Genomic DNA, 19,816 nt, shown 5'->3' on the forward strand with positions numbered 1-19,816 from the left:
AAATTAAAATTCCCTGTACGGGATTTTTTTTTTAAATTATGAAAAAACATTTCTTCATTTTCTCCACCAGTCAGGAAGCATCATCAGACAAGTGGGACAGGCAGGAAAGCAAGTGCCTGATCCAGGCCTTAATCAATACTAGTAAATGTCAAGATTATGTGTTCCAGGCTACGAAGAAAGTTTGCTCTTCCTTCCGGTGATAAAACACCTGGCCTTTGCTTGACACCTTGGCATGGCTGAGTCTGGGAGTTGTGGATGGAAGCACACCCACATCCTACCATTCTCTAGGTCTCCAAACCCTGCATCTCACACAATCCTGAAATTATTTTTACTGTCTGCAGACATTCAGAATTTAATTCCCCTGGCAGAGATTGCCCTTGAACAATTTGAAACATGGCTCCTGTAAAATCGAAGGTCTGGGGCTAACTCTATTTTTGTTTTTTCCTGGGATAGCAGGAGCCCAAACTGCCTGAATATGGGAGCTGTACGTTATTGTGATGAAATAACTCTGTGTTCTGGCATTTGTATTGTCTGTTGTTGTTGTACTTGCTAAAGTCTGGAATGTTCTACAGATGTAACCACTAATGGTCCTCCCTAGCCCCGCCCCTCTGGATCCTCCGGATTGGTGTGAGTCTTACTCATAAGGGCTGGGTCAGTATTGAATGATGGCTGCCTTGTGTTAACTCGATGCCATGTTCTTACTTAATAAAAGCCTTTAGTTTTAAGCTTTAACCTCACGGATTCAGACCGTTATTTGGCACATCAGTTATACAGCTTGTTGTGCTGTTTTTGTGCAAAGAAACTGGCCAGTCAATTGGCCAAGTAAGGAAACACATGGTTCTCTTCTAGTCACAAATAGACAACCACAATTGGGGTCAAATGGCACAAATCCAGACACAGTAAAAGTCCATCCTAAGAGGAGCATCTTGTACTGGTAACAATCACTTGAAACTCAGAAAATTCCTATGGTTTTCCTCAGATAGTTAAATGAAAAAAGAATATGTGGCGCCGAGTAAGCTTTCCCGGCATAATGATGTAGCTTTTGGGAGAATGTGCCTTTTAGTCCTAAAAGGAATTGGGCCAACTTGAACCTTTTTCAAAGCAGAAATGTTGCCTTACATGGCCTTTGGGGCTTACTGCAGTGTTCACCATATGTTGCCTTGACAGGAGGCTTTACTTGCAATCAGGAAAACTAGGGAGTCGGTTGGCACAATGTTTAGTAATTGGCATCGGTACATAGAGGTTATGTCCTAAAAGTGTGTGTATATATATATATATAAATAAAAAAAGCATTACCAGTCCCAATGTCTGACATTCTATAAATAGCCTATAAAATTATAATCATGATATATCTTCCAACAAATAATAATGTAGGTCAGACATGCAAGAAATGATAAACATGTAAACATTTTACCATGCTACTGATTTCATTAGTCAAGAGCACAATTCTATGTTATTCAGAGTAAAGCAATAAATCCTCAATGAGCTATCACAGTAAACCACTTGCTCTTATATTTTTCCCATGAAACAATTGGTCTGTAATCTTACCTGACAAAAGTAAAATATTTGAATGAATAATTACCTGAAAGAACCATCCAAGTTGGATCTATGAATAAAACTCAGCTTTGCATCTGCCCAGTAAAGTTTCTGCTCCTCTATGTCAATTGTGAGTCCATTTGGCCAGTAAATATCAGAGTCCACAATGACGGAACGACTGCTGCCATCCATGCCCGCTCGTTCAATTCTCGGTATTTCACCCCAGTCTGTCCAATACATGTACCTGTAAAAACATATAGAGAGCAACAGAGGTGAAATAAGAACTTGCTAACAAACATGGACTTGGTTCTCCAGTTTAAAATATTCTCAATTTACATGCGGTGCATAAGATGTAAAAACCACCATGACAAAAGACATTGCATTGTTTTACAAATACTGTAGAATCCACAGTCGTCACAAATAATTCTTATTCAGCAATTAGCCTTCTTCACCAATGCTTCATTTAACAGGATATCTCACAGAAATATTGAAAGTCTCGTCTGCTTACATACCAGACATGTTCCACCATCTGCACGGCTAGCTTTTCTAAACAGCTGTGTTTAGAGCTGTGAATACAGACAATTATTATTTGGGCAGTTTCTGTTTAAACTGCACTTTCAAAACTGTTATGCAGTTTGAGGGAAATTTATAATGGAGCACCCAATTTTTCTTTTTCAGAAAGAGTCCACACCTTGTATAAGAGAAAGGAGATTGCCAGTGGGGAAGTCAGACTTATTTCACATTCGAAAACAACACATGTGGCCTAGGTCTTTTCAGGAATTCTCTTCTTGACTTAACTGTACTTTCTTTTCCTCATAATTCTGGGGGCCCTCAAGGAACAGCATGGTATGGTATTAAGTCATACAGACTTGGAAGGGCTCAGTTACTGTTCCATGTTGTGTTAGCTGTGGCAGCACTGCAACAACTTACAATTATATCATGACTTTAACATTGTGAACATTCCAAGGTGTTTCATAAGAAATGGATGGCAAATAGATGAACAAAGACAAGGAAAAGAAGAACATAAAGAATAGGAGCAGGAGTAGGCCATATGGCCCCTCGATCCTGCTCTGCCATTCAATAAGATCATGGCTGATCTTCTACTTCAACTCCACTTTCCCGCCCAATCCCCATATCCCTTGCTTCCCTTAGTGCCCAAAAATCTATCGATCTCTGTCTTGAATATACTCAACGACTGAGCATCCACAGTTCTCTGGGGTAGAGAATTCCAAAGATTCATAACCCTCTGAGTGAAGAAATTTCTCCTCATCTCAGTCCTAAATAGCCAACCTATTATCCTGAGGCTGTGACCCCTGGTTCTAGACTCCCCAGCCAGGGGGGGGGGGGGGACAGCCTCTTAGCCTGTCAAGCCCTCTCAGAATTTTATACATTTTAATGAGACCACTTCTCCAGAGAATATAGGCCCATTCTACTCAATCTCTCCTCATAGAACAGTCCTCTCATCCCAAGAATCAATCTATAGAACCTTTGTTGCACCCCCTCTAAGGCAAGTATATCCTTCCTTAGTTAAGACGACCAAAACTGTACACAGTACTCCAGGTGTGGTCTCACCAAAGCCCTATATAATTGCAGCAAGACTTCCTGGCCTAGAAACTTGTCTTGGGGCGGTGGTTCAAACCGGCCGTATCGGATCGGCCACCTGTTATACGCAGCGCCTGCTACATTGACTGCATCTTCCTCATCTACCCTGCTAGGTACACCCTTTCATAAAACCGTGTTGATTCTGCCTAATCATACTGTAATTTTCCAAGTGCCCTGTTCCCATGGGCTAGAAATTCATCTGTTGAGCGACACTCCGTAGCGCCATGAAATAGTGATAAAATGGTGGCCCCCACTCTTTCACCAGCTGGTGGCAGGTCCCACAGCGGCTGCCATATTCCTCTCCCCCTTTGTGCTGCCGGTAGCTGGTAGCGCCCTGAAAGAAAAAATGGCGGCGTGGTGACGTCAATCGGCGTGCAATGCCGAATTAACGTCAACAATGCTAACTTCGACCCCAACAGTGCTGGGTCCTAACCACACCAGGTTAACCTGGCGTGCAAGCAGGCTGACAGTGGCGATGTCTGCACCTCTTAGAGGGTCACATACACATCGTTCAGGTAAGTTTGAATGTAAGGTTTTTGGACTGTTTTTTTTTGGTTTTGTTGAAGTGGTGGCTTGCTGAAATAGATGTGAAAAGTTTTTTGTTTTTTTAAAATTGTGTAGGGAGTGCTGCTGGACACTTGCAAGGGTTTTCTGCAAATACTCTGCCAGTCACGCAACATCCGTGGAGTGAAAAAGAGTTCATGTCTCAGGTCGAGATGCTGGCTTAGCAGCTGAGTATTTCCAGCATTTTATGCTGTCATTTCACATTTACAGCATTCGCTTGCAGAGGGAAGAGGAAGGCACAGAAGAGGAGGAAGCAGAAGAGGAAGAAGCAGATGGAAGGATGATTCCCAGACAGCCCCTTTGTGGCTGAGATATACAGGATGGAAATCAGAGGTGCATGTAACATGGGTAATGCAGTAATCATGGGGGACTTTAATCTACATATAACTGGGCAAACCTAATTTGCAGTAATAGTGTGGAGGACGAAGTCATGGAAGGTATGCAAGATAGTTTCCTGGATCAGTATGTTGAGGAACCAACTAGGGAACAGGCTATTTTAGATCTAGTATTGTGCAACGAGAAAGGGTTAATTAATAACCTTGTAGTAAAGGGGCCTTTAGGGAAGCGTGACCATAATATGATAGAATTTTATATTGCATTTGAAAGTGATTTTGTTAAATCCAAAACTAGGGTCTTAAACCTAAACAAAGCAAACTACTGTACGTAGGTATGAGGGGTGAGTTGGCTAAGGTAGATTGGGAAGCTACATTAAAAGGTATGATGGTAGACAAGCAATGGCTAGCATTTAATGAATTAATACATAATTTACAACAAATATACATTCCTTTAAGGCACAAAAACCCCACAGGAAAAGTGGTCCAACAAGGCTAACAAGAGAAGTTAAAGATAGTATTAGATCAAAGCAAGAGGCTTATAATGTTGCCAAAAAAGATTAGGACGCCTGAGGGTTGGAGGATTTTAGAATTCAGCAAAGGAGGACCAATAAATTGATAAAGAAAGGGAAAATAGAATATGAGAGTAAACTAGCGAGAGACATAAAAACAGATTGTAAAAACTTCTATAGGTATATAAAAAGGAAAAGATTTGCGAAAGTAAATGTGGGTCCTTTACAGGCTAGGAGAGGAGAAATTATAATGGAGAACAAGGAAATGGCAGAGAAATTAAACAAATACTTTGGCCGCGATTTTATCAGCGGCATCGGGATGGTGGCGGGAAAGCTGGTTTCCGGGTTCCAGTCACGATCCTGGCTGCAGCCGCTCTGTCAAAGGGATTTTCCCTTGATTGGCCTTGTTAAGCCCGCCCTGCAGGCTTCCTGGCCTATTAACAGGAAGCGTGTCTGATGACGTCATTTGATGACGCGTCATCAGCCGGTTTCCTTAAAGAGACCACGGCCACATTGAGTTTGACAGTTGTTCTGTCAGTGTTTGACAGCATTGAGGGGCTGCAAACACTGACGAGCACTGCACAAAGGTGGGCACTTGCACCCAGGCTCTCCAATGACTCCCTCCATATGCTTATGGAGGGAGTCACAACACGCAAGGAGGTTCTCTCTTCCCTTCTAAGGGCAGAAGAGACCTCCCCAGGACACCAACGCAGTGTCAACCTGGCGCATCATGTGGCAGCCAGGGTTAACAGCGTCAAGTGAAGTAAATCTGGCCATGGTGATGCCATCGCTGGCCTCCGGAACAGCAATGTTATCAGGGGCGGATGCCCTGTCTCCAGTGCAGCATCAGGTGATGGTGGAGGTTGGTGATGTTGGTGTTGGGGCTGATCATGGAAGGATTCAGAGGACCAAAGTGTGATTTTTTTCAAAGGACACTGATGTTGCTGCAATAGATGGCAGCTGCAGGTGAGATGACAGCAGCGATCTGCCAATGGTGAGAGAGATTGTTCCAATGAGGTGACACTAGACATACAGTTGCCTCTAAACACTTGCAAGCTAAAGAAATCTATATGTCTTACAAATGCAGTAACCAAAAGTTTGTGCGCTCTGAAACTGACCATCTGCAACATGGCATCCTTTACAGAACTTCTGCAGACTCAACTCATGCCAGGGTGAGCTGGCATGTTCCCCGAGCAGCGGGTAACCCATGGGGGAGAACGTAAAATTGGAAGGAAGCCTCAACATACCATTAAATTGGCTCTTAACAAGCCATTTAATTGTATCCACCACTGCTTGGTGTCGGGTCAGCTCTCTGCTGACAGACCCGACACCTGGAAGACTCGTGTGGAAGCGGGTTGACTGCGGGGTTCCTACCCGCTGTCAATGTTTGCTATTTTGACAGCGGACCCACCTCCAAACCCACCCTCTGAGTGCTGGCAAAATTCCTTTGTGTTTGTCTTCACGGAAGAAGTCGCAAAAACTTCCCGGAAATAGTGGAGAACCAAGGGTCTAGCGAGAATGAGGAAATGAAAGAAATTAGTATTAGTAAAAAATATAGTACTGGAGAAATTAATGGGACTGAAAGCCAATTAATCCCCAAGACCTGATGGCCTACATCCTAGGGTTTCGAAAGAGGTGGCTATAGAGATAGTGGATGCATTGGTTGTCATCTTCCAAAATTCCATAGATTCTAGAACGGTTCCTGCGGATTGGAAGGCAGCAAATGTAACCCCACTGTTGAAAAAAGGAGGGAGAGAAAACAGGGAACTACAGACCAGTTAGCTTGACATCAGTAATAGGGAAAATGCTAGAATCTATTATTAAGTACATGGTAACAACATAGAAACATAGAAGATAGGAGCAGGAGTAGGCCATTCGGCCCCTCGAGCCTGCTCCGCCATTCAATGCGATCATGGCCGATCGTCCAAACTCAGTACCCGGTCCCTGCTTTCTCCCCATACCCCTTGAACCCTTTAGCCTTAACAAATATATTCAATTCCTTCTTGAATATATTTAATGAACTGGCCTCCACCGCCTTCTGTAGTAAAGAGTTCCACAGGTTCACCACTCTCTGGGTAAAGAAATTCCTCCTCATTTCTGTCCTAAATGGCCTACCCTTTATCCTTAGACTGTGTCCCCTGGTTCTGGACTCCCCGACCATCGGGAACATCCTTCCTGCATCTAGTCTGTCCAGTCCTGTCAGAATTTTATTAGTTTCAATGAGATCACCTCTCATTCTTCTAAACTCTAGCGAGTACAAGCCCAATCGACCCAATCTCTCCTCATATGTCATTCCTGCCATCCCAGGTATCAGCCTGGTGAATCTTCGCTGAACTCCTTCCATGGCAAGAACATCCTTCCTCAGCTAAGGCGACCAAAACTGCACACAATACTCAAGGTGTGGTCTCACCAAGGCCCTGTACAACTGCAGCAAGACATCCTTGTTCTTGTACTCGAACCCTCTCGCTACGAAGGCCAACATACCATTTGCCTTCTTAACCGCCTGCTGCACCTGCATGCTTACCTTCAGCGACTGGTGCACAAGGACACCCAGGTCTCGTTGCACTTCCCCTTCTCCCAATCTATTGCCATTTAGATAATAATCTGCCTTCCTGTTTTTGCCACCAAAGTGGACAACCTCACATTTATCCATGTTATAGTGCATCTGCCATGTTTCTGCCTAATCGCCCATGTCCAAATCATCCTGGAGTTTCTCAACATCCTCCTCACAGCACACACGCCCACCCAGCTTTGTGTCATCTACAAATTTGGAGATATTACATCTAGTTCCTTTGTCTAGATCATTAATATATATTGTGAATAGCTGGGGTCCAAGGACCGATCCCTGCGGTGCCCGACTAGTCACTGCCTGCCACTCGGAAAAGGACCCGTTTATTCCAACTCTTTGCTTTCTGTCTGCCAACCGGTTCTCTATCCAAGTCAATACCTTGCCCCAAATCCCATGTGCCTTAACTTAACACGCTAATCTCTTATGTGGGACCTTATTGAAGGCCTTCTGAAAGTCCAGATACATCACATCCACTGGTTCTCCCTTATCTATTTTACCAGTTACATCCTCAAAAAATTCCAGTAGATTAGTCAAGCACGATTTACCTTTTGTGAATCCATGTTGACTTTGTCCGATCCCGTCACTGTTCTCCAAGTGCTCTGCTATTACATCTTTTATAATGGGCTCTAGCATTTTCCCCACTACCGATGTCAGGCTTACCGGTCTGTAATTCCCTGTTTTCTCTCTACCACCTTTTTTGAATAGTGGGGTAACATTAGCTACCCTCCAATCCATGGGTACTGTTCCAGATTCCATCGAATGTTGGAAGATGATCAGCAATGCATCTACTATTTCTAGGGCCACTTCCTTAAGTACCCTAGGATGTAGATTATCAGGCCCTGGGGATTTATCGGTCTTCAATCCCATCAATTTCCCTAACACCATTTCCCTACAAATACTGATTTCTTTCAGTTCCTCCCTTTCATCAGACCCTATGTTCCCCGGCATCTCTGGGAGGTTATTTGTGTCCTCCTTTGTGAAGACAGAACCAAAATATGTATTTAGTTGGTGTGCCATTTCTTTGTTCCCCATTATAAATTCCCCTGATTCTGACTGCAAGGGACCTACGCTTGACTTCACCAATCTTTTTCTCTTCACATATCTATAAAAGCTTTTACAGTCAGTTTTTATGTTCCCTGCAAGCTTACTCTCATTCTATTTTCCCATTCTTAATTAATCCCTTTGTCCTCCTTTGTTGAATCCTAAATTGCTCCCAATCCTCAGGATTATTGCTTTTTCTGGCCAATTTATATGTCCTCTCCTTGGAGCTTATGCTATCCTTAATTTCCCTTGTTAGCCACGGTTGAGTCACCTTTTTTGTTTTATTTTTGTGCCAAACTGGGATGAACATTTTCTGCAGTTTATCCATGCGATCTTTGAATGTTTGCCATTGCCTATCCACCGTCAACCCTTTGAGTGACATTCCCCAATTAATCCTACCCAACTCATGCCTCAGACCATCGTAGTTTCCTTTATTTAAATTGAGGACCCTAGTCTCTGAGTCAACTACTTCATTCTCCATCTTAATGAAGAATTCGATCATATTATGATCGCTCCAACCCAAGGGGCCTCGTACAACACGATTGCTAATTAATCCTTTCTCGTTACATAATACCCAGTCTAAGATGGCCTGATCTCTGGTTGGTTCCTCGACATATTGGTCCAGGAAACCACCCCGTAAACACTCCAGGAATTCCTCCTCCACAGTATTGTTACTAATTTGGTTAGCCCAATCTATATGTAGATTAAAGTCACCCATGATGACTGCAGTGCCCTTATTGCACGCTTCTTTAATTTCCCTTTTAATGCCATCCACAACCTCCGCCTTACTGTTTGGAGGTCTATATACCACTCCCACTAACGTTTTCTGCCCCTTAGTATTTCTCAATTCTATCCATACAGCTTCCACATCATCAGAGCTAATATCCTTCCTTACAATTGTGTTAATCCCTTCTTTAACCAGTAATGCTACCCCACCTCCCTTTCCTTTTTGCCTATCTTTCCTGAATATCGAATACCCCTGGATGTTGAGTTCCCAGCCTTGGCCATCCTTGAGCCACGTTTCCGTAATCCCAACCAAATCATATTTGTTTACCTCTATTTGCGCAGCCAATTCATCCACCTTATTACGAATGCTCCTCGCATTAAGACACAAAGCCTTCAGGCTTATTTTTTTAACGCTCTTAGACCTATTAGAATTATTATTTACTGTGGCCATGTTTGATTTAAACCGATGATTTCTCTGACTGCCACTTTTGTTTTTCTCCTTCCTTTTTTTTGTTTTTATCCTTGTTTCCCTTTCCTCTGTCCCCCTGCTCATGTTCCCAACCCCCTGCCATCTTAGTTTAAACCCTCCCCCAGAGCACTAGCAAACACACCCCCTAGACATTTAGAAAATAATATTAGGATTGGGCAGAGTCAACATGGATTTATGAAAGGGAAATCATATTTGACAAATCTGTTGGAGATTTTTGAGGTTATAACTAGCAGAATAGATAAGGGGGAACCAGTGGATGTGGTGTATTTGGATTTTTAGAAGGCATTCGATACGGTGCCACACAAGAGGTTATTAAACAAAATTAGGACTCATGGGATTGGGGGTAATATACTGGCATGGATTGAGGATTGGTTAATGGACAGAAAACAGAGTAGAAATAAACGGGTCATTTTCGGGTTGGCAGGCTGTAACTAGTGGGGTACCGCAAGGATCAGAGCTTGGGCCTCGGCTATTCACAATCTACATCAATGATTTGGATGAGGGGACCAAATGTAATATATCCAAGTTTGCTGATGATACAAAGCTAGGTGGGAATGTAAGTTGTGAGGAGGATGCAAGGAGGTTTCAAGGGGATATAGACAGGGTAAGTGAGTGGGCAAGAACATGGCAAATGGAATATAATGTGAAGAAATGTGGTTATCCACTTTAGGTAGGAAAAATAGAAAAGCAGACTTATTTTTTAAATGGTGAGAGATTGGGAAATGTCGTGTTCAGAGGGACCTGGGTGTTCTTGTACACGAATCACTGAAAGTTAACATGCAGGTACAGCAAGCAATTAGGAAAGCAAATGGTATGTTGGCCTTTATTACAAAATGATTTGAGTATAAGAGTAAAGATGTCTTATTGCAATTATATAGGGCCCTGGTAAGACCACACCTGGAGTATTGATCTCCTTACCTAAGGAAGGATATACTTGCCATAGAGGGAGTGCAACGAAGGTTCGCCAGACTGATTCCTGGGATGGGGGATTGTCCTATGAGGAGAGGTTGAGTGGACTAGGCCTATATTCTCTAGAGTTTAGAAGAATGAGAGGTGATCTCATTGAAACAAACAAAATTCTTACAGCGCTTGACAGGGTACATGCAAGGAGGATGTTTTCCCTGGCTGGGGAATCTAGAACCAGGGGTCACAGTCTCAGAATAAAGGGTTGGCCATTTAGGACTGAGATGAGGAGAAATTTCTTCACTCAGAGGGTGATGAATCTTTGGAATTCTCTACCCCAGAGGGCTGTGGAGGCTCAGTCATTGAGTATATTCAAGACTGAGATGGATAGATTTTTGAATATTAAGGGAATCAAGGGATATGGGGATAGTGCAGGAAAGTGGAGATGAGGTAGAAGATCAGCCATGATCTTATTGAATGCCAGAGCAGGCTTGAAGGGGCAAATGGCCTACTCCTGCTACTATTTCTTACGTTCTTATTGTTGGTAGGTGAGTGATTGGGAGTTGTGCATTGAGCAGCATATGGTGCTTGTGGTGTAGTTGGTAGGAGACGGCTTTTGAAGATGCATTCACTGATCTTGACCACGGGTCTGAGGTCATGAAGCTTCTTTGGGCACTGGAGCCAGATGGTACGGATGACACTGCTGGCAGTGACGACCTCGGTGATGTACTCCCACATCCTTCTGTCTGGAGTGCCTCCTGGCCCTTGTGGGTAGACGGCCTGTCTTGCAGTGTTGACCCCCTACACAAAGCTGGCTTGCTGAGCCATTTGTGTTAGAGCTGAGGCAGTTTTCCCATTTTTTGAGGTTAGGAAAGTAATTCAGCTTTAAGAGCTGAATATTCACATTTGGGACTTCTTTTTAATGTTAAATATTTTTTAAAAGGCAGTAAGGGCTGAAAGCTGCATTGTTTCACTTCATTTTATTTTGCGTCAGTGTGCATGGCCCCTTTAATTCTCAGACCTCTTCATTACCCACAATTCCTTGTGAGCTCCACAGCCTCGATTGCAGAGGCCGTGCAAGGCTCGAACACCGCTCTTGCACAGGAACTTTGTCCTGGATGCCTCCAGCAACGCCACGAGGAGGGCAGTGCATGGAAGGTAAGAACTGCGCCAACAATCTCCACCCCAGACCAATTTTGCCCCGTTAGTGTTGCGGCCATTTACTCCAGTTCCCAGTGACACCAGCAGCTTTGCTGGCTAAAACAAATTTTTCCACCCACGTCCTTAAATAATCATGGACAAGCGATCTGACAGTATACTGATGGTCAGGATTTCAGGGTGCTGGCAGGGAGGTAGAGCTCAGTGTTATCAGCTGAAATGTGGAAGATAATCCTATGCCATTGAGGAACATGTAGACGAGGAATAGAAGGGGTCGAAGAATGGTACTTTGCAGTATTCTGGAGGAAACAGTTTGAAGCTGATACAGGTAAGGCTGGTACCACACAGAAGAGGTATTGGAGGATGAGAGAGTAGTCAACTATCAAATGCAAAAGAGGCCGAGAAAGGCATGAAAGGATAATGCACACATGGTCCACTGGAATCCAAGAAAGGGACATAACAACCATTATTCCAACTCTTAATTGTCATCCAATGGCTCCTGATGGAAAAGAGAGATATGGAGATGTTAACTACAGGTGGATTCCCCACTCAGGCAAGAGTTAAAATTATAGTCTGGTCTCAATTAGGTCATCGGGCCGCAACATGCCGATGTAAAGAAGGATCCTGTTGGCCCCGGGTGCGTGCCTTTGTTGCCTGCTCAGGAGAGCAGGTTAAAATTACGGCTGTTGTGATCATGGCAGCTTTCGGACAGGTAAGAGCAAGGACAATTTTAACTGCCCACCCACCAGGTTTCTGCTGAGTGAGTAGGGTTAAAATCATCCCCTAGAGAGGGGGTGGGGGGGAGAGAGAGAGAGAGGCAGAGAGAGAGAGAGAGAGAGAACAGAGAGAGAGAGAGAGAGAACAGAGAGAGAGAGACAGACAGACAGAGAGGCACAGACAGAGAGAGAGAGAGAGAGAGAGAGAGACAGAGAGAGAGAGAGGCAGCGAGAGAGAGAGAGGCAGAGAGAGAGAGAGAGGCAGAGAGAGAGAGAGAGGCAGAGAGAGAGAGAGAGGCAGAGAGAGAGGCAGAGAGAGAGACAGAGAGAGAGAGAGAGGCAGAGAGAGAGACAGAGAGAGAGACAGAGAGAGAGAGAGGCAGAGAGAGAGAGAGGCAGAGAGGCATTAAAAAATGCAAAGAAACCTACCTGGAACATTGGAACAAAATAACCGAAAGCCAAAGCAGATTAGAATGTTACCGGGCCCTAAAAAGAGAATATAAACTGGCAGACTACCTCACGACCATCAGAGACACAAAACAGAGACAGACCCTCACCAGGTACAGACTAAGCGACCACCAACTGGAAATTGAAAAAGGCAGATACAAGAAATCCTGGCAGCCTAGAGAGAATAGAATATGCGATCAATGTCTGGCCGGCGAGGTTGAAACAGAGATGCATTTCCTCCTAAAATGCGAAAAATTCAACACATCAAGAAACATATTATTCAACAAGCTAAGCCAAACAACCCCAGATTTCAAGGAATTGGATGACCTGTCAAAATTGAGATTAGTCCTAGGAGAAGGAGACAGACCATACCTTGGGGCCAAATATGTAACAACATGTCACAACCTGAGGACTGTTTAAAAATTAAGACTGTTTAAAATTAATATTGAACGTACCAAATGAAGTACAAAGACTGTTTAAAATTAATATTGTTTAAAAGTAATATTGTATGTAACCAACAAATGTCAAATCGATTGACACCTACAGAATGTTGGAAAACTGTACCTTTTTGCTATGTAAGCTTTGGCAATATGGTTCTCTGTAAACTTTCATGCCAATAAAGCATTTGAATTGGAATTGGAATTGGAGAGAGAGATTTCAAAGATTTGGATGACCTGTCAAAATTAAGATTAGTCCTGGGAGAAGGAGACAGACCATACCTTGGTGCCAAATATGTAACAATATGTCACAACCTGAGGACTGTTTAAAATTAATACTGAATGTACCCAATGATGTACAAAGACTGTTTAAGTTAATATTGTTTAAAAGTAATATTGTATGTACCCAACAAGGGTCAAAATTGTTTGACACCTACAGAATGTTGGAAAACTGTACTTTTTTGTTGTGAAAGCTTTGGCAATATGGTTCTCTGTAAACTTTCATGCCAATAAAGCATTTGAATTGAATTGAATTGAATTGAATTGAGAGACAGAGAGAGAGAGAGAGAGAGAGAGAGAGAGAGAGAGAGAGAGAGAGAGAGAGAGACAGAGAGAGAGAGAGACAGAGACAGAGACAGAGAGAGAGAGACAAAGAGAGAGAGAGAGAGAGACACAGAGAGAGACAGAGAGAGAGAGAGAGAGACAGAGAGAGAGAGAGAGAGACAGAGAGAGAGAGAGACAGAGAGAGAGAGAGCGAGAGAGAGACAGAGACAGAGAGAGAGAGACAGAGAGAGACAGAGAGAGAGAGACAGAGAGAGAGACAGAGAGAGAGACAGAGAGAGAGAGAGGCAGAGAGAGAGAGAGAGACAGAGAGAGACAGAGAGAGAGAGAGAGAGACAGAGAGAGACAGAGAGACAGAGAGACAGAGAGACAGAGAGAGACAGAGAGAGAGAAATTGAAAACTCCATTAATCAAAATCAATTCTGGGATATGTGGAATAACCTGAGTACAACACAATTGCAAGCATTACCAATCCAAGATGGCGACATCTGGAGAACACATTTTGAAAACCTCTACAAAGACATCCCAATAAACGAAACAAACCCAAGTCAACATCATGTCACAGAAAAACTCCACACATTAGAAGCAACAATTAAAGACAACCAAAACCCTCTAGACTCCCCAATCACTTGGAAAGAACTGGCCACAAAAACAAAATCTCTCCACCTAAAGAAAGCCTGTGGTCCAGACAACATCAAAAATGAAATGCTCAAGTTCAGCAATATGGAGATGCAGGGTGCTGTACTCAAGTTATTCAACATCATATTACGTTCAGGCTGTTTTCCCGATATCTGGTGCCAAGGACTCATCTCTCCCATATATAAAAGTGGAAACAAATCAGACCCAAATAACTACCGTGGCATCTGTGTCAACAGTTGTCTTGGGAAGTTATTCTGCAGTATTCTAAATAGTAGATTGCTGGATTTTCTTAACATAATATCCTTAGAAAAAATCAAATAGGCTTTCTTCCAAAACACCGCACCACCGACCATATCTATAGCCTTCACACTCTCATTGAAAAACATATACACCAAACAAAAAATGGGAAAATATTCGCTTGTTTCATTGACTTCAAGAAAGCTTTTGACCCTATCTGGCACGAAGGGCTCTATTACAAACTTCTTCAGTGTGGAATAGGGGGCAAAGTCTATGACCTTATTAAATCGATGTATCTGAAAAATAAATGCGGTGTCAAAATTGGAGACAAATGCACCGGTTTCTTCACCCAGAGAAGAGGCGTCCGGCAGGGCTGCAATTTGAGCCCGACCCTGTTCAACATATACATAAATGAGTTAGCAGACATGCTGGAGCAAAGCGAGTCACCGGGTCTCTTTCTCCTAGATGGGGAAGTGAAATCCCTGTTCTATGCGGACGACCTGGTTCTGCTGTCTCCCACAGAACAAGGATTACAGCAACAATTAGACCTACTCGACAAATACTGCCAAAATTGGGCCCTGACAGTAAATCTAAAGAAAACCAACATCATGATTTTTCAAAAAAGGCCCAGATGTCAGGAAAACAAATACCAGTTTACTCTCAGTGATACCATCATAGGACACACTATGAGCTACACTTGCCTTGGTCTGACCATCACAGCATCAGGGAGCTTCAGCATAGCAGTGAATGCACTAAAAGAAAAAGCCCGAAGAGCCCTATATGCAATAAAAAGAAAATTCTACAACATCCAAATTCCAATCAAAATCTGGCTCAAAATATTTGACAGCATAATCCTGCCGGTTGCGCTGTACGGTAGTGAAGTATGGGGCCCACTCAATCACAATAGCTACACTAAATGGGAAAAACACACAATAGAAGCCCTACATGCAGAATTTTGCCGAAGCATTCTTCGCACCCAAAGGAAAACACCAACAAATGCATGTAGAGCCGAACTAGGCAGATACCCACTGATAATAAACATCCAAAAACGAGCACTAAACTTTCTAAATCACCTCAAATCTAGTTCCCCAGACACCCTTCATTTTAAAGCCCTCCAGACCCAAGAGCTGAACCCAGAAATGAGTCCCCTGAGTCAGCTGCTACTGAAATTAAGTACTCCTACTCAGCTGGACCCTGACCAGTCCCAGACCAACACTGCCTTCCAAACACCAATCCGAGTGATCCAAATCATTAAACAATGCAAAGAAACCTACCTGGAACATTGGAACATAATAACCAAAAGCCAAAGCAGATTAGAATGTTACCGGGCCCTAAAAAGAGAATATAAACTGGCAGACTATCTCTCGACCATCAGAGACACAAAACAGAGACAGACCCTCACCAGGTACAGACTAAGCGACCACCAACTGGCAATTGAAAAAGGAAGATACAAGAAATCCTGGCAGCCTAGAGAGAATAGAATATGTGATCAATGTCTGGCCGGCGAGGTTGAGACAGAGATGCACTTCCTCCTAAAATGCGAAAATTCAACAAAACAAGAAACATATATTTTGACAAGCTCAGCCAAACAACCCCAGATTTCAAAGAATTGGATGACCTGTCAAAATTAAGATTGGCCCTGGGAGAAGGAGACAGACCATACCTTGGTGCCCAATATGTAACAACATGTCACAGCCTGAGGAACAGTGAGGGACTAACGAGCACACCCATAGCATATATAAACATTAAGAATGTTTAAATCAATACCGAATGTACCCAACGACTGTTTAAAAATTAATACTGAATGTACCCAACGAGGGTCAACGACTGTTTAAATTAATATTGTCTGTACGCAACGAAGGTCAAAATTGTTTGACACCTACAGAATGTTGGAAAACTGTACTTTTTGTTATGTAAGCTTTGGCAATATGTTTCCATGTAAACTTTCATGCCAATAAAGCATTTGAATTGAAAATTGAATTGATTGACAGAGAGAGACAGAGAGAGACAGAGAGAGAGACAGAGAGAGACAGAGAGACAGAGAGACAGAGAGAGACAGAGAGAGAGAAATTGAAAACTCCATTAATCAAAATCAATTCTGGGATATGTGGAATAACCTGAGTACAACACAATTGCAAGCATTACCAATCCAAGATGGCGACATCTGGAGAACACATTTTGAAAACCTCTACAAAGACATCCCAATAAACGAAACAAACCCAAGTCAACATCATGTCACAGAAAAACTCCACACATTAGAAGCAACAATTAAAGACAACCAAAACCCTCTAGACTCCCCAATCACTTGGAAAGAACTGGCCACAAAAACAAAATCTCTCCACCTAAAGAAAGCCTGTGGTCCAGACAACATCAAAAATGAAATGCTCAAGTTCAGCAATATGGAGATGCAGGGTGCTGTACTCAAGTTATTCAACATCATATTACGTTCAGGCTGTTTTCCCGATATCTGGTGCCAAGGACTCATCTCTCCCATATATAAAAGTGGAAACAAATCAGACCCAAATAACTACCGTGGCATCTGTGTCAACAGTTGTCTTGGGAAGTTATTCTGCAGTATTCTAAATAGTAGATTGCTGGATTTTCTTAACATAATATCCTTAGAAAAAATCAAATAGGCTTTCTTCCAAAACACCGCACCACCGACCATATCTATAGCCTTCACACTCTCATTGAAAAACATATACACCAAACAAAAAATGGGAAAATATTCGCTTGTTTCATTGACTTCAAGAAAGCTTTTGACCCTATCTGGCACGAAGGGCTCTATTACAAACTTCTTCAGTGTGGAATAGGGGGCAAAGTCTATGACCTTATTAAATCGATGTATCTGAAAAATAAATGCGGTGTCAAAATTGGAGACAAATGCACCGGTTTCTTCACCCAGAGAAGAGGCGTCCGGCAGGGCTGCAATTTGAGCCCGACCCTGTTCAACATATACATAAATGAGTTAGCAGACATGCTGGAGCAAAGCGAGTCACCGGGTCTCTTTCTCCTAGATGGGGAAGTGAAATCCCTGTTCTATGCGGACGACCTGGTTCTGCTGTCTCCCACAGAACAAGGATTACAGCAACAATTAGACCTACTCGACAAATACTGCCAAAATTGGGGCCCTGACAGTAAATCTAAAGAAACCAACATCATGATTTTTCAAAAAAGGCCCAGATGTCAGGAAAACAAATACCAGTTTACTCTCAGTGATACCATCATAGGACACACTATGAGCTACACTTGCCTTGGTCTGACCATCACAGCATCAGGGAGCTTCAGCATAGCAGTGAATGCACTAAAAGAAAAAGCCGAAGAGCCCTATATGCAATAAAAAGAAAATTCTACAACATCCAAATTCCAATCAAAATCTGGCTCAAAAATATTTGACAGCATAATCCTGCCGGTTGCGCTGTACGGTAGTGAAGTATGGGGCCCACTCAATCACAATAGCTACACTAAATGGGAAAAACACACAATAGAAGCCCTACATGCAGAATTTTGCCGAAGCATTCTTCGCACCCAAAGGAAAACACCAACAAATGCATGTAGAGCCGAACTAGGCAGATACCCACTGATAATAAACATCCAAAAACGAGCACTAAACTTTCTAAATCACCTCAAATCTAGTTCCCCAGACACCCTTCATTTTAAAGCCCTCCAGACCCAAGAGCTGAACCCAGAAATGAGTCCCTGAGTCAGCTGCTACTGAAATTAAGTACTCCTACTCAGCTGGACCCTGACCAGTCCCAGACCAACACTGCCTTCCAAACACCAATCCGAGTGATCCAAATCATTAAACAATGCAAAGAAACCTACCTGGAACATTGGAACATAATAACCAAAAGCCAAAGCAGATTAGAATGTTACCGGGCCCTAAAAAGAGAATATAAACTGGCAGACTATCTCTCGACCATCAGAGACACAAAACAGAGACAGACCCTCACCAGGTACAGACTAAGCGACCACCAACTGGCAATTGAAAAAGGAAGATACAAGAAATCCTGGCACGCTAGAGAGAATAGAATATGTGATCAATGTCTGGCCGGCGAGGTTGAGACAGAGATGCACTTCCTCCTAAAATGCGAAAAATTCAACAAAACAAGAAACATATATTTTGACAAGCTCAGCCAAACAACCCCAGATTTCAAAGAATTGGATGACCTGTCAAAATTAAGATTAGCCCTGGGAGAAGGAGACAGACCATACCTTGGTGCCCAATATGTAACAACATGTCACAGCCTGAGGAACAGTGAGGGACTAACGAGCACACCCATAGCATATATAAACATTAAGAATGTTTAAATCAATACCGAATGTACCCAACGACTGTTTAAAAATTAATACTGAATGTACCCAACGAGGGTCAACGACTGTTTAAATTAATATTGTCTGTACGCAACGAAGGTCAAAATTGTTTGACACCTACAGAATGTTGGAAAACTGTACTTTTTGTTATGTAAGCTTTGGCAATATGTTTCCATGTAAACTTTCATGCCAATAAAGCATTTGAATTGAAAATTGAATTGATTGACAGAGAGAGACAGAGAGAGACAGAGAGAGAGACAGAGAGAGACAGAGAGAGAGAGAGGCAGAGAGAGAGAGGCAGAGAGAGAGAGAGGCGCAGAGAGAGAGGCGCAGAGAGAGAGAGGCGCAGAGAGAGAGAGGCGCAGAGAGAGAGAGGCAGAGAGAGAGAGGCAGAGAGAGAGGCAGAGAGAGGTGCAGAGAGAGAGAGGCAGAGAGAGAGAGAGGCAGAGAGAGAGAGAGGCGCAGAGAGAGAGGCAGAGAGAGAGAGACAGAGAGAGAGGCGCAGAGAGCGAGAGGCAGAGAGAGAGAGGCAGAGAGAGAGAGGCAGAGAGAGAGAGGCAGAGAGAGAGAGAGAGGGGCAGAGAGAGAGTAGAGAGGGGCAGAGATGAGAGAGGGGCAGAGAGAGAGAGAGAGGGGGCAGAGAGAGAGAGGGGGGCAGAGAGAGAGAGAGGGGGGCAGAGAGAGAGAGAGGGGGGCAGGAGAGAGAGAGAGGGGGGCAGAGAGAGAGAGAGGAGAGGGGCAGAGAGAGAGAGAGGGGGGGCAGAGAGAGAGAGAGAGAGGGGCAGAGAGAGAGAGGGGGCAGAGAGGAGAGGGGGCAGAGAGAGAGAGAGGGGCAGAGAGAGAGAGGGGGCAGAGAGAGAGAGGGGGGCAGAGAGAGAGAGGGGGGCAGAGAGAGAGCAGAGAGAGAGGGGCAGAGAGAGAGAGGGGGCAGAGAGAGAGAGGGGGGCAGAGAGAGAGAGAGGGGGCAGAGAGAGGGGGGGGCAAGAGAGAGAGAGAGAGGGGGCAGAGAGAGAGAGGGGGGCAGAGAAGAGA

General features: G+C 43.6%; 1 protein-coding gene across 1 annotated transcript in view; it reads right to left on the reverse strand.

Annotated features, from left to right (window-relative positions):
• Window positions 1-19,816, reverse strand: part of lrp5 (low density lipoprotein receptor-related protein 5) — a 240,912-nt gene that overhangs the window by 141,975 nt on the left and 79,121 nt on the right. Inside the window, exon 3 of the mRNA XM_086007994.1 lies at window positions 1,583-1,780. Coding sequence (XP_085864120.1) covers window positions 1,583-1,780 — 198 coding nt within the window. The remainder of the gene's footprint in view (window positions 1-1,582; window positions 1,781-19,816) is intronic.

The sequence above is a fragment of the Somniosus microcephalus genome, chromosome 15 (assembly GCF_052327205.1).
Source record: "Somniosus microcephalus isolate GS21.2 chromosome 15, FLI_Smic_1.0, whole genome shotgun sequence".
In the NCBI taxonomy this organism is placed as follows: domain Eukaryota; kingdom Metazoa; phylum Chordata; class Chondrichthyes; order Squaliformes; family Somniosidae; genus Somniosus; species Somniosus microcephalus.